General features: G+C 42.4%; 1 protein-coding gene and 1 long non-coding RNA gene across 8 annotated transcripts in view; one reads left to right on the top strand and one right to left on the bottom strand.

The window, feature by feature from the left end:
* LOC128343368 (uncharacterized) overlaps nucleotides 1–15,243 on the top strand; it is a 61,094-nt gene that overhangs the window by 28,856 nt on the left and 16,995 nt on the right. The gene's annotated exons all lie outside the window — the stretch shown is intronic.
* Nucleotides 1–15,243, bottom strand: part of SCML4 (Scm polycomb group protein like 4) — a 138,952-nt gene that overhangs the window by 14,121 nt on the left and 109,588 nt on the right. For 3 of the 7 annotated variants that reach the window (XM_053292035.1, XM_053291949.1, XM_053291782.1), the window contains 2 exons: nucleotides 9,887–10,032; nucleotides 3,248–5,029 (listed from right to left, as the gene is read on the bottom strand). In XM_053292035.1, the coding sequence (XP_053148010.1) occupies nucleotides 4,904–5,029; nucleotides 9,887–10,032 (272 nt within the window). In that variant the 3' untranslated portion in view covers nucleotides 3,248–4,903. Of the gene's footprint in view, nucleotides 1–3,246; nucleotides 5,030–9,886; nucleotides 10,033–15,243 lie in introns of those variants that run through there. The other 4 variants (XM_053292121.1, XM_053291868.1, XR_008315361.1 and 1 more) reach the window with 3 other exon arrangements.

Here is a 15,243-nt window from a genome sequence, read left to right on the forward strand (position 1 = left end):
CTGTTGGACCAGAACTCCCGCCATCCCCAGATACACAACAGCTGAAGGAGATGCTCCTCCCACTTCAATCATGCTTTTGTATACAGTGGAAGGATGCATTTCTGCTAGTCTCGATATGCATTTTGAATGGAGTGTTTTTATTCTATGCCACTGGTTGAACCAAACAAGGAGTAATGGTTGTTGCTAATTCAAAGTAAAAGGTTGTAGCCTCATGCATGCATTTACTTAGCACCTAAAGGTACAGATTGATATTGGATTTACACTGGTTGCATTCTGCTCAATTCAATGGAACTGTATTAAGAGCTGATCAGCAAATTGGTCCTTTCTTTAAAAAAAAAAAAGCCAACCACTGTGACAGCACAATGTGGGGAATGGGGATAACCATGTGAATGCTGCTGGCACATGCAGCCTCCAATCAATAACAGCAGTGCGCTGTTTTTGTGTCTGCAGCAGCAGCAGCACCCCTATGCCTTCTGTTGCTGTTAGGCTTGCTGATTTTGTTGGCCACCTGTTAAAATAATGGAACTCCAACACCAGTATTATCCTGAAGTTATCCTGATGTAGGTATAAAGTGGCCCTGTTCAGACAAACCAACAAACCATGGTGTTAGATCAAGAGCATGAGCGGAAGGAGTGCTAGGCCCATGGGCCTCCTCCTTCCCTTGAGTGCCAAGAAATGTGGGCTTGTTCAACCACAGCTCTATGTGCCATCCAAACCAAGAAAAGCAGGATATGAAACCAAGATCAAATCTTAGTTTGTAAACCTCAATTAAGGCATAGCTCTTGGGTTTCACTTACATATAGAGCTGTATTTTGACAAGCTAGGATTTATTTTCATGCAAGGTGAGAAAGGAGCATGAGGCTCAGTGCTTATTTGACTACAACAAACCAGGCCTTCTTTCCCATTTTCACCAAAGCATGCCTCCTATAGTGCACAATAGACACAATAAACTAAGGGGACATGAACCCCTCTGGCAACTCTTGGAATTTGAGCACTGCTGAACTGCACTCCCACCAGAAAAAAATAGCAACATTGAAGTATGTGTAGAAGACAAGATTGTCAGAAGAGTTTCAAAGTACAACAATATAGCTATGTTAAACTCTTTATATGCTCAGACTTTCAAGACTAGACACAGAACACTCTTATTTTACAACAAATAGTCCAGCTCTTTAAAAGCAACAATTGTGCATAACTGTACAAATATCTTGTTCATGTCAACATAATTAACATATTTGCAGTTTGAAAAGAATTACCCCGATGTGCTGTCTTGGACATTATGTGCTGTAGATTGCCCTAAAGTTCTACTGCTTTAGTAATGTTTCAGTTTGATGAGAACTTTAGATACACATTTGAGGACTTAACCCAGAAAACATGCACACACACAAAGAAGATGGCCCTGGCAATAATAAGAGAAGGCCCAGACAGATGAGGGGCTGCTCCATGCATGGAAAGCTATTCCTGTATACCACTTGGCCCTTTTCCACATGCAGGAGTCTGCTACGGATGCATTCAACAGCAGTGCCAATAGGTCCTACTCTGTGTCTCCAGGCACAGCAGTATTTGTGAAATCACCACCCTTTGCTGTTCTTTCTGTGGTACTTTCCAGACATCCTCTTTTCCTCTCACAGATGCTGAACATCCATTCAGCAGGAGAAAGTAGGGTAGATCCATGAAGTTTTATGGATTGTAGCATATAGTTATGAAGGTATTGTTTTAATAATGCATAATCAGGATCAGTGTTTCCTCTAAGGTGCGTGCACATGTGCGCACGCTCACACATTTTTTGATGTCTGCTCAGTTAATTTTAGATCCTGCTCAGGTTGAATCAGGAAGGCCCCCATTCTGAATGCATGTGCGCAAACACTGCCTTGATACTGCTGCCCAGAACAAAATTCATTACACACACAGATGAAAAAAATTAGAGAGAACACTGATCAGGATTAGTCTGTGAATGAGTGAATAAGCAAGTTCATTCTCCTACCATACACCAATACTTAATGTATTCTCTGAGACTTTTGGTATCACATTAATCAACAAGCAAAGAGTTAAACTGTACAATCTGACTGCTACAATGTAAAGGTCTGGGAGTACATTCTCCATATTGTGACTGCTACTGTACATTAAAAAACAAAACCCATATCTAATTAAATATAAATGAGTACCAATTTAAAAGCAATAAATACATCCCCTCTATTATCTCTCTCTCTCCTGTCTTCCTTCCACCATGGCTTTATTCTGTGTAGGAAACTATGTTATTATGTGGAGTGGTGGATGTTACATACTTCAGTTTTATTAGGTCCCGTGTTCCCTCTAACAGGGGTTCCCAGATGTTGTTTGCTACAGCTCCCAGCATCCCCAGATGCAATGGCCTTTGGCTGGGGATTCTGGGAGTTGTAGTCAACAACATCTGGGAATTCCTGTTAGAGGGAACACTGATTGGATCATGTTCCTGTTGACAGTTAGCATGGTTTTATGCTAAGTGCAGCTTCAGCCGCAAGATAAACAGGGCTCACCTATCGTGGTTAACTCTTTAAACCTGCTCCCCATACTCGTGAGAATGTAGCCCTTGTATTTCTTCTAGGTTTAATGTCACTGTGAACTTACAATGCAAAGTTTTTAAAAAGGCATTTCCTTCCTGGTGCATATATGTTTTTCTTCTTGTTTTTCAAATGTGTTATAAAACACCTGCCAAACAGACCACATTAAAGAAGGAAAGCGGCTGGCCAAGATACTTGTTGGCTTTTGTGTGCTCCCTTCTCACAATTCCTGCAGCATGACTTATTATTTGTTGTTGTGGCTTCACCCCCAGAATATGCTTTCGGTCTGAAAAGCAGAACACACCAACTGTGAGTCAGGAAGGCTTTATTAGAGTGGGAAGTCCAGTTCTGATTTTGACTGAAAGTGAGATGCTGCTCAAAGGGAACTAGCTCTTTAGGAAACAAGGATGCCATCATAGCTAAAGCTCAGAGTTTATTAACATCCATCCTTCTAGTGGACAGAACAAGGGACTTGAGTTTGCAGAAATCCATATTTCTTGTTTACAGCTAAAATATTCAAGTTTTCCAGATAGTGTAAGACATACGACAGATTTCCCTGTAAAACAGCAATAGTTGACATAGCTGACACTTCAAGGACCTCTTAGCTCCTGTGTCACCATGCGACTGTTGCTGTTCCTGCATCAGGGTATAGGTCAGGGGTTCTCAACGTTGGGTCCCCAGATGTTTTTGGACTTCAGCTTCCATAATCCCCAGCCCCAGTGGCCGTTGGCTGGGGATGACGGGAGTTGAAGTCCAAAAACATCTGAGGACCCAACGTTGAGAACCCCTGGTATAGGTGCGGGGCAGCCTTACATAACCATATAGCCATAAGGGTAATCAAACTGTTATATAATCAGACATGTGGTTAAGTGCTACTAAACAATGGGTTACATTCAGACCTTCATTATTTTAACAGACAAATTGCCAGTTGACTTGCTGATGGCCTCTACCGTGCCTTCAGATACTTAAGTAGCACACAGATCCTCTCCCTTCCTTGAGCTCTCCACAAATTGCAGATAATTTGGGGAATGTTTCTGATGTAGCACTGAGCTGTGGAGCAAAAACAATTTGTGCTTGTTGCTAAACTCAGCACAGTACAAGATCTTCTGCTCTCAGTGTGAAGCAAGACACCTCCAGCCCTCTCCTGAGCCCTCTGCATGTGGCTAAGGGAAAGATTAGAGGCAACCTTAAATAATGGCTGGCAAGCCAAAATTTATGGACCTCTGATCACAATGATGCAACATCAACATTGATTGCAGACATGTTCAAACAACATGGACAACCCAGCTCTAGATGCTAGACTCAATAACAGTGGGCTTACTTTTGGATCCAGCTTGTGCAATCAAGATCTGGATTCAGATTTTGGACAATTCTGAGTCTCCACATCACTGCCCAGGCTTCTGCAGAAAGAACATTCCACACTTCCTCTCAAGGTAGGCTACAAGGCCATCATCTCACACAGAAAGGCTTTTGCCAAAGTATTCCTGGATATCTAAGGTTGCAAACTTCAAGGCTATGGAGAATACATGATGATATGAACTCCGACTTGCAGGAGACAACATGAAGAAAAGCATGGTTGCTGAGGAGCTTTCAGGGAGTGTACACCATGAAAACATGTGCGAAATTCATTGTAGGTCTCCCAGGGAAATGTACATTGGTTTAATATCTATGCAAACAGCACTTCTCTCCTGATATTACCAAGATATTCTTTGTAATATTCACCACCACCACCAATCCCAGGCCATTGGGATAAGTAAAGCTGGGCCTTCTATGACAAAGATATGAATAAGACTATGGGCCAGTTCACACATTCTTATCTTCTTAGTACATTGCTACATTTTCTAAACCTGATTACTTGAAGTTGAATGTTGTTATGCATTCCACTAAAAAGCACTGTATTTGGGGTGATATGAAAATTCTAATCTGTGATAGCTCATTCACACATGCAAGTCACCAGTGACTATGTGATGAACATGCATGTGTGAAGCTGTACAGATAAAGCTGTCCTAAAGCCTCCAAAAAATCCTTTCTCACAAAGGAGTGAAGATCTTGTGTCTGATTTTATACTTGCGATTACAAAAATAGGACTTAACAACAATAATAATATTAACAATAGTAACAATATGAATAATACAAAATAATCATCATTATAGTCTTTTTGCAAAAATTATTAACACAAACCAGCCAAACAAATCAGCCGGTGAATAAAAAAAGGTGAAGATGTACACATATATAAAGACAAAGTCCTCAGTACAAAAAGAGGGGGAAACAGCTTGAAAATGGACATCTCTGTGTAAGGCAACATGTTACCTTTTATCTACTTTCTTGAGTTACTCTGGAATTGTTTGATGACTTCAAAAAAACCATTAGAACTTGGCTTGCTTCAGTTTATCGATGTGATAACAGAGTTTCAGTGCTGGTCCCAACTTCAGACCCAAATATTTCATGATCATGTCACTTTTCAGTAGCAACAAAGCATTGCCGTCAATTTCCTAGTCCAAAGAGAAAGAAGGAAGGAATCATAAACAGGAAGTATACTTTTTGACCTGTGAATTCAAAAGAACTGGCTTGCTATGACTTTGATTATATCAAACTGCTTGAAATTTTAATAATGCAAACTCAGTGACAGTTTTGAGAAATTAGGCAAATTTGGGGGACTCGCAAATTTGGGGGACTCATGAATTTTCTACCTGGTGTCTATCCAACAAGTTCTATGAATTTACTTGGCAATTAAAATTGGTGTTCCTCGAGCTTTATCCCTTTTTTGACCAGAACAAGTCTGGGAAAGACTACTACAACCTTGAAAGAGATGTGAAGAGACAGAACAGTTATAATTGTCTAGTTAATATTTAGAGTTCTCTCTCATATTCACTACCTGTGCGGATCAGCATCACTGCTTAGGGCCAATTCACATGGCTGTCTGTAGTTCAGTGCCGACTCCAGATGTAGATGCTCAAGTGTTGACTTCAGATGCAGGCTGACTCCAGCACATAGTGCTGCATTCATTTTTTTTTACATTAACATCCTCAAAGATTGTTGATTACTACATCCTGGAATATTTTTCCCAAAGTGGTTGAGCAAATCTGTAGTAACAAACCCTAACCTGAACTTGCACTGAAACAATCATCAGACCAGTCTCTTCTCTTATGAGCTAAACATGATTATATATTCTGAAAAAAAATACTTTTAATACTTAGGTTATCCTGTAAAATATAATTTACATTAATAAAGTTATATAAATAATGTTTAAAAAACCCAAATAATATTGCGCGGGGGGGGGGGTTGCATTCCCAAGCTGAAAATATCCAGTGCACTCTTAGAAATGAACCCACAGATCTTTTTCTGTGCTTGTCCCTTAAAAATCATAAGTACATGTTCCAAATGTTTTCTGATTGGTGCTCCCATGTATTGTAAAGGAATGTAAGCCCCCCAAATACATGTCTACACAGTCCTCATTTGAAATGGGCATGCAGTGTGTTTGGGTATATGTGCCCAAGTAAAAAGGTAAAAGGAGAGTAGTCCTGAGGATGGCTGTGGGCCTGCACAGCCTCCTTCTTCGAATCAGCATGATAGGAAGCAGATGAAGAGGCAAAGGCATGCCTGGTAGAGCAGGAACAGCATGGTACAGAATGACCCACCATAGGCTCTACTATTGCAGGCCTGCTCTGGTTCAATTATAGATCTGATCTGTATTAGTAATTTCTGTAGTGGTTTATAACAATGGGGGCTTATGACCTTTACTAGCTTCTCATACTCTGCTGGAAGACTGCAAAAGCACGCAGCAGCTAGAAAGATTTCATGTTGCTTTATTAAGATCTAATCCTGTGCACACCGACTGCCAAGCTTAATATTTCAAACTTAGTATTAAACACCATGAAAAGGCCCAGTGACCAACACAACTGGGCACTAAATCAGAAGGCTGGCTTCACTGTGACTACTAATCATGCAAAATATTATACTTGAAAATGCAAAAGGAATAAAAGGCTGGCTCTGCAAACCCAGCTAGCTCCATCCCATGCTGCAGCTCCTGTTTTATCAGGAGCTAGAAACACTGACTTGTCGCAGCTGTAAAATCTCACTGCTCCCAGAAATACTGTAAAAGCCAGAATGGTAAGCTAATTTGGAAGAAAGCTGGAATAATCAATACGAAGATGGTTGAGGTCTAAGAAACAATATATGCTTTCAGTTATACAATCCATCATGGGAAAAGACAGGATATAATTCTGAAAGAGGTAATTTAATTATCCTAAACTCAAAAGCTTTACTCTCCCGTCAATATTCATTTTCCAGTTACAGATCAGAATTAATGAGCAGTCCATTGTATCACTTTGCTCACAGCTTTCCTTTTTGTTAATTCTTGATGTTCTCAATCTGCATTCCTTGTTCTCTAGCTCCAGCCTAGAAACTCCTCTTTTCTAGGTTCAACCTCAAAACTTCTCTGCACCTCCCCCAGAAACACAGAGAGGGATGTTAGCTGACCAGAAAGAGCACTTGTGGGGCCTTGGACAGGTGTGGGTCTACATCTGGTCACCCTGTGGAATAAAACACTGCTGCTTTAGAAGCAACCCAACTGACATTAATAGGGTTGCTTTCAATAAGAAGCCTGTTGATGCCAAGCTGTTTCTTTTTAGTGTGACACAGAGAAGCACTGGGAAGTGAAACCCCTGTCAGTTGTCAACTGAGCCTTCCTCTTGTTCTGTAATCCTGGCATATCATGACCAAATGAACTGACAGCAAAAGCAGGGCTTTCAGACGCTCAATGGGAATGTCAATGGCATTCAGGGCTTCCGACTAAATTATGCACCTGCTCCTCAGAATGATTTAGCTCCTAGGAAGACATGGCTAAGGTTAATGGAGTAATCACTTGTCTCTCACCTCTGGGGTCTTCATACTAATCCAGTTTAGATATGAAGGTTGAAAATTGCATGGAAATGTGTAATTCACAGGTGTAATTGAGCTGATAGCCTTAATCAAGCTTTAGACCTCTTGCATGCTTCCCAATGAAGCTGACTAAATAGAAGCAGTAAGTTAGTGTGTGCTTCAGTATGGAATATTTAGTCCATGTACCTGTTCATCCACATCACCATTATTGTGCTATGATGTTGAAGAGAATGCTAAGGTTGCTGGGTGCTTTCAAGAAAAGAGTCCTGCTGGATCAGACCAAAGGGCTAGTCCAGCAGCCTGATTCCCACAGGGGCCAGCCAAATCATGTTTCTGGGAAGCCGACATGCAGAGCATGAAGATAACAGTCCTTTACTGCAGTTGCTAGCAACCAATATTCAATGGCATACTGCCTTTGCTCTGAATCTAGAGGCTTTTTTCATTGTCATCGCCAGGTCAGTGATGGATCTATCTTCCATGAATATGCAAAGACACATTGGGGGTGGCAGTGTAGGGGGGCATATTCACTTTTGTCCCAGGGCCCACTCCAACCTTGCTATGCCCCTGGTTGGCATCCTATTTACAATCCCTTTCCCTAATAAACTCTAGCACAGAATTTGTCTTTTTCACTGCGACCATACATTGTACTGATATTTACATTGAGCTATCCACCATGACCCCATTATCACCATGATCTCTTTCCTGATTTATCTCCACCAGTTCAGACCCTATCAGCTTCTATGCAAAGCTGGGAATTTTAGCTTCAGAATGCATCACTTTACACTGGCAAACACTGAACTTCATTTTTGTCCATTTACCCAGCTATGATATCCTTTTCAAGCTCTTTGCAGTACATTTTGGATTTTACCCTCCTGAATAATTTGGTGACATTTGCAGACTTGCTTACCTCACTGCTCACCCCTTATTCCAGATCATTTATTAACAAGTTAAATACTACCAGTCCCAACACAGTTCTATGCAGGGCACACACCTGCTTGCTTCTCTCCATTCCAGGAACTCTCTCCTTCATCCTACCAACTTGGAGGTACTGGCAGACATCCAGACTAACTCTGAACTAGTACCAACATGCTGCACTAATGCAAGGATGTTGCACTAGCTAGTTCCAGTAAGTCAGGAGTGCTCCAGACTAATGGTGCACCAGTGCAACAGGTTGTTCTTGTGCAGTGCAACACATACAGTGCCTCCTGTTGTGAAACCTCTTCCTATACATTGCAGGGAATGTTGCAAGGATAGATGTCTACTATCTTGCAAGTCAAGAGACTTGCGTTTGGGGTGGTATGCAAAGGTGTTAAATAAAAATAAATAATAAAGAAATGTGTTAAATACATTCATACATACTGTTCTTATTGCCAGGCTTGCACAAGTGGACTGAAATGCCAAGAGATTGTCAACTTTGAGCATCCACTTAACTACATTGCTGGATGTATATACTACAGCATTAGTCTGGATGTTAGCCACTGTCTGTCACTCAAAAGACTGGAGGATTGCATTTAGTTCTGCCAGCTCAAACCAAGCCCCAACTACACCTAAGGCAGCATGGTGAGGCAGTGCCCTCCTGCCAGACAGAGTGTGCCATGCTCTTCCCCTTCCATGTCCAACCTGCATGCATCCCACCATCAGTGGTGAGGAAGCTCTTTCCTCTCACCATCCCCTACCAGTGGAGAGGGAGCGCTTTCTTCCTCCTTCTAAAGTTCTCCACTACACACAATGCTCTGTCTGTGGAACAGGTTCATTGGGTGGACAAGCTAGGGAATGCAATCATATTTCCCAGATTCTCACTTAAAGAACACACTTACTAGACTTTCTAGTCAGCCTGCTTCCTAGGGCTTCATGTGCAACAGAGGACTTTAGTATGAATTGTGGTCCCCACTGGGACGGCTGTCTGCCCCCATCCACATGTTCATATTCCATATTCATATTTCCCAGTTTCTCCTCTCCTTAAGTCTCCCAGAGTTCTGCTCCCTTCCTTCCCATGGAAGGGAGACTTATTCCCCAATCCGCCCAGCTGCAGCACATTCTCAGGTTATGGGGGATGACACCCATCAGATTCTTAAATTCTCACCAGCTTTTGTATAAAACGTCCCATCCAGGATCCCCTCCCCACTCCACAGAAAAGAGGTGCTTCTGGTTGGAAACATGTCTCTAGAACAAGTGTTTATGGGCTCAGGTAGTTTGGCTCTCATCGGTTTTTTACAGGCCTAGGCAATTTGTGACCCAGTGAGCCAAATGCAGCTTTTGATACCCTGCTAGATGCTTCACAGTTCCCCTATTTTCACTGTCCCCAGCAAGAAAATGAAACCAGGAAGTTTATTGAGGACCTGGTGGGCTGCCATTTTCTGCTGGTGGGCTTCATTTGGCCTGGTGTATCACAAGTAATTCAGGCTTGGTTTAGCAATGACGATTAGATTTGGATCATCTTGTTCCATCATGGGCAGCTTCCTACATACATGTTTTCTGAAGAGCTCCACATGAGGTCCTAGGGCATGTGGGTCGGCATCCTTCACAAACCAAACCACATCATCCACAGTCCAGGTCAACGGATTCTTGCTTGTGGGCCGAGCTGAATCCAGTCTTTCTGGTGAAGGACTTGAGGCTGTTGGCATGACAACAAACATACAAAAATCCCATCACATTACAAATAAGCACTGATTAGCTTGTTTCAGAAACAACGTACCAGCCATTACTTGTAAATCCAGCATATTTGCTTGCACAACAGCGCATGCGGACGGGGACTGGGGGAGTTTGTGTGGGGCCTCGCCAGCAATTCCTCCTTACACGCACACTTTTAGTTAGAATGTCAGCCACTGTAAGAAGCAGATCCAGTAAGAGATCTCATAACGTTTTTGACTGTGATCCTCTGAGGGGTGGGGAGGTTCATCTTTTATTTTCTTTATTTACTTTAAAATATATATAGACTGCTTTTTAAGATAAAATCTTCCCAAAGTGGTGGACAATAAAGTTACAGGAATGATAAAAAGAACTCCAGTGTAAAAAGAAAAAGAAAGAAAAAGATTCAAATATTAAAACAAGGCACAAACAGTTAAACATCTCTATGACCTCCATGTTGGTGAGTAACATTTAAGTTAAGGCATATCACTGGTTTTCCTGTTCTACAGTCCCTTTTGGTTATTTGGAGGTAGATCCCACTAAGTGCAGTGTAACTTCCTTCCCAAAAATTATGCATAGGATCACGGCCTCAAATTTGAGCCTTATATAACAGTGAGTGTTTTGTAGGGGGTGGCAGCAGAGATAACATAAAAGGTAGGAAAGCAGGGAGGAGGTCAGCCATTTTATATTTAATGGCTTAGCAGAAGGCATGGCCCTCAATTGCTGACCTGCGATCTAAAACTATAAAACCCTCAGTCTCCTGCTGTGAGATGGAAAATATTCCAGCTGCCTGACTCTTAATGGAACAATCCCTATTATCAGATCTACAGGCAGCGAGACAGTGGCTCAAGAGAACACCATCTTCACATCTGGAAGTAAAAGCATGAGAAAAAGTTAGCTAGCCCATTAAAAGAACAAAACAGGGCTCGAGTGAATTGCTTCTCTCAGCATATTGATAGTTTAAGGCCTGCTTCACACATGACTTCCAGTCCTCCAAGAGAATTAAAGACCAACAACACATACACCAAAGGAATGTAGTCACACTGGAAAACTAACAGCAGCACAATCCTGTTCATCTTTCCTCAAAAACAAGTCCAACTGTATTCAGCAGGATTGACTTCCAGGAAAGTACGCACAGGTTGGCAACCTTAATTTCTGCTTTGCTCGATTTGGTTTGTGTGGCTGAAGCAACAGGCTCATCTTCCAGATATATGCCATCATAGCAAAAAATGACACTTGCTCAATTTTCGCTATATGATTGTGGGTGCATTATTGCTTCCTACACTGACATTATTTATTTCTTATTTTATTTATCCAGTTTATATACCACCCTTCCTAGTGGCTCTGGGCAGCTTACACTAAAATAAAAAATACATAACAAAATCAAAAACCAATTAAAAGCAGATTAAAATTACAATTAAAACTAGATATCATTAAAAGCCAGGCTAAAAAGATGGGTCTTTATGCTCTCTTGAAGGCCTCCAAGGAAGACAGTCCTCTTATAACCATGGGGAGCGTGTTCCACAGCAGGGGTGTAACTATAATAGGGCAAGGGGAGACAGTTGTCTGGGGGCCCATTGCCTTGGGGGGTCCCCAGAGGCGTCACATGACTGACTCCACCAGCCACGCACCCGCCCGGGCTTCCTTCAGTTGTATTCATCCTCTGAAATTGATGGGAGTGTTAAGACCTGGAGCTACCAGAACAGCATGTCTTTCTCTAGTACCATTAAATGACGTGCATCGTCCACAATTTACAAAACCTTTTAAAAAATAATTTAGGATGATGTTCTATTGTGGCACATAGGTGTTATATATATATATATATATATATATATATATATATATATATATATATATATATATATATATATAAATTTTACTATGCTTTTTGTTACCACTATTCAGCCCCATTTAAGATTTCTTTACTTCATGAGCTGAGCTTCAGTGGGTGGGGGGGGCATTTTAAACTCTTGTCTCTGGGCCCACTCCAACCTTGCTACGCCCCTGTTCCACAGCCTAGGGACTACAACAGAAAAGGCCCTATTCAGGTCACCACCAGATGAACTGGGGGCACCTGAAGACAGACTCCTCCTGATGATCTCAATGAGCAGTGGGAATCCTGTAAAGAAAAGTGCTCTCTCAGATAACCCAGTCCTCAGCCATTCAGGGCTTTGAAGGTAATTACCAGCACTTTGTACTTTGCCTGGAAACACATTGGCAGCCATTAGCTATGCATAGCAAAAAAGCACCCTGCATCATACCTGCCAACATGTCCCTATTTTCCCATTTACTGGAATGGGAAAAATAACCTGAATGGGAATATAGGGACATTTTATTTAATTGATTGATTGATTGATTGATTGATTGATTGATTGAATTTCTATACCACCTGATATAGAAATCTCCAGGTGGTGTAAAAGACACAATTTAAAAACAATATAAAACAGTTAAAATTTATAAAAGAGATTAAAAACCTCAATAAATAAGAACACATTAAAATTTCAATTTCAATTTCAAGCCTGTGAAAATAGATACATCTTCAGGGTACTCCTAAAAAAAAAAAAAAAAAGACGGGGATGCTCTTATTTCAGCAGGGAGCACATTTCAAAGCACCGGGGCAGCCACAGAGAAGGCCTGGTCCCGGGTTGCCACCAAATGAGTCAGCGGCAACTGTAACCAGATCTCTCCAGATGACCTTACTAGGCAACAGGGTACATGACAGAGAAGATGCTACCCTGAACCTAAGCCATTGGGGGCTCTATAGGTAATAACCAGCACTTTGTATTTCATTTGGAAACATATTGGCAGTCAGTGCAGATCTTTTAGCATTGGTGTTATATGGTCGATTTGGGTAAACCCAGAGACCAATCTGGCCGCCACATTCTGTACCAATTGTAGTTTCTGAACTACATACAAAGTCAGCCCCATGTGCATTACAGTAGCCAAGCCTCAAGGTTACCAGCATATGTATCACTATTTAAAGGTCATTTATCTCCAGAAATGGATGTATCTAGCGTAGCAGCCGAAGCTGATAAAAAGCACTCCTGGCCCCTGCTTCAACCTGAGGAACCAGGGAGAGTTGGGGATCCAGGAGCACTCTCTACGGACCTGATCTTTTAGAGCGAGTGTAACCTCATCCAGAACAGGCAGATCTAAACCATATCTTGGATCCCAACCCCCTACAGACAGTCCCTTCATCTTATTTGGATTCAGTTTCAGCTTGTTATCCCTCATCCAGCCCATTAGCTTGTTATCCCTCATCCAGACCATTATGTTGGCAGGTATGCTATATGTGGCAGCCCTAATGCTTTTTGCACCATTAAGATTTTTACCCATTTGGTAGCTCCTAGTTAGTTGCTGGCCTTTTTTTTTTTTTAATGCAGCAGAACTCCCCCAAAGGAAGTCTATCTGGAGAGCAACTAAAATGGCATAAAGATGAATGTTGCACACGTGACTTAATGGCATCAAGTCTGAGATGATTTAAGGTCACATCAGCCCTCTTCAGCATTAAATCAAGGCAATAAAGCACACTGGGATGAAAGTGCATTTATGTTTTTATTCTTAGTCTCTGTAGAATTGTAAATCTCAGTTGCTCTCTCTACGCTCTGCTCCCTCCCTGAACTTCTCCCTCTTTGCTCCTTTCCTCTTCCTAAGTGCTATATTATGTTAGAATAAAGGAAGACTGTCTGCTTTTCATTTGTATCTCAGGTGTACATGTGTCTATCAGCACATATGCATGGCAAACGTAGAGGAGGTAGCATAATTCAAAATAAGGTGTTATTTGCCACTACCTGCTCGACCTCTCTTTTTGCTATCATACCATTGTTAAGTCATTGCTGCAGACAAATACCAGTTTGCTCTTTTGGCACACATTGAAAACGCAAGAAGCAGTAATGGGCGGAGGATGGGGGAAGTACCATCACTGCATGACATATTTAGCATGTTTCTGTGCAGACTTCACTGCCTATGCTAACTCTGCTTCCCCCGCCCTCCTGCTCCCTTATGTATATTACAGGGGCTGCATTCACACATAGAAGCTATTCACGCAACTGCTCGAAAGCGGGCTAATGCAGCCCAGCCCGTTTTCACATGGTCATGAGTCCGGTGGTTCTGTGGCAGCTAGCTTGCCTAAAATCCCCTCCTCTTAACCCAGGTTAGCAGAGTGAGCACTACGCTAACCCGGGTTTTCGGGTTGTGTGACGACTCACGTGGAGACCCCCGACCGAGAGACTCTATCAAGCCTCCCCACCTCGGGGGTCTTCCCAGTATGCCCCACACACTCACAAGGGGCATGCTGGGACTTATGGAGGCCAGGCAGCCCCCGATCCCCATGGAGCCAGTAGTCATGTGGGTGGCCGATCCAGGCACCCAGGGCGAGCGCTCTGCTCATGTGCGGGGAGAGCGGGCTAAGCCTGCTCTTCCTGCATTAACCATCCCGGCGCTTCAATCATGTGAAGCTCCTCATAATGTAAATCCAGCACTGAAGGGGCCAGAGGTTGCCAAACCTGAACGTCCAAATGCAGGACAGCCCCTCCGGCTCCACACGGAGTCTGACCCAAGGTTCTGCTCCCCAAACTCACATTTGAACCCCGGGTTGTAGTGAGTTTCGCCACCGCAACCCAAGGTTTAACGCAGCCTGCATTTCATCTGAATTCTGAACTGCAATCTGCATTCTCTGAAACTGGAGTAGAGGCAGGAAGCTCTTCCTTCTCTCCAGCTGTGATTGGCTTGTGTGGGCTGTCCTTCATGGAAGAAGGAAGCCTTTACAAACAGTCCCCCTTCTTTCTGCAGTCTCCCTGACTGTGGAAAGACTGCTCTGCATCACATCCGAATTTGGAAAAGAGAGTGGGGGTGTGGGGAGTGGAACCATGGGTCCAGTGGACCCGTGGTTTCACATTATGTGCAAATATGACCAATGTCTTGGTATAGGCCAGTGTATGGCTTGTGGGAATCAGACCAGGTTTATGGCTAGCAATGTTGTGGTAGGAGTACCCTAAGGTGGCAGGGAATTCATGCAGAACAGCCAGAACATAAACATGGGCGGCCTAATGTATTTACATTTACTAATTGTTTCTTAAGAGGCCTTTTTAAAAGGCAAATTTAGGTGCACAATAGTATGTGAGTATAACTCACATGAGTGTAACCCATGCACCTAGCATGTAGTGCTACAACACACACCTTTACATTTTTCTTGCCT

The sequence above is a fragment of the Hemicordylus capensis genome, chromosome 1 (assembly GCF_027244095.1).
Source record: "Hemicordylus capensis ecotype Gifberg chromosome 1, rHemCap1.1.pri, whole genome shotgun sequence".
NCBI lineage: Eukaryota > Metazoa > Chordata > Lepidosauria > Squamata > Cordylidae > Hemicordylus > Hemicordylus capensis.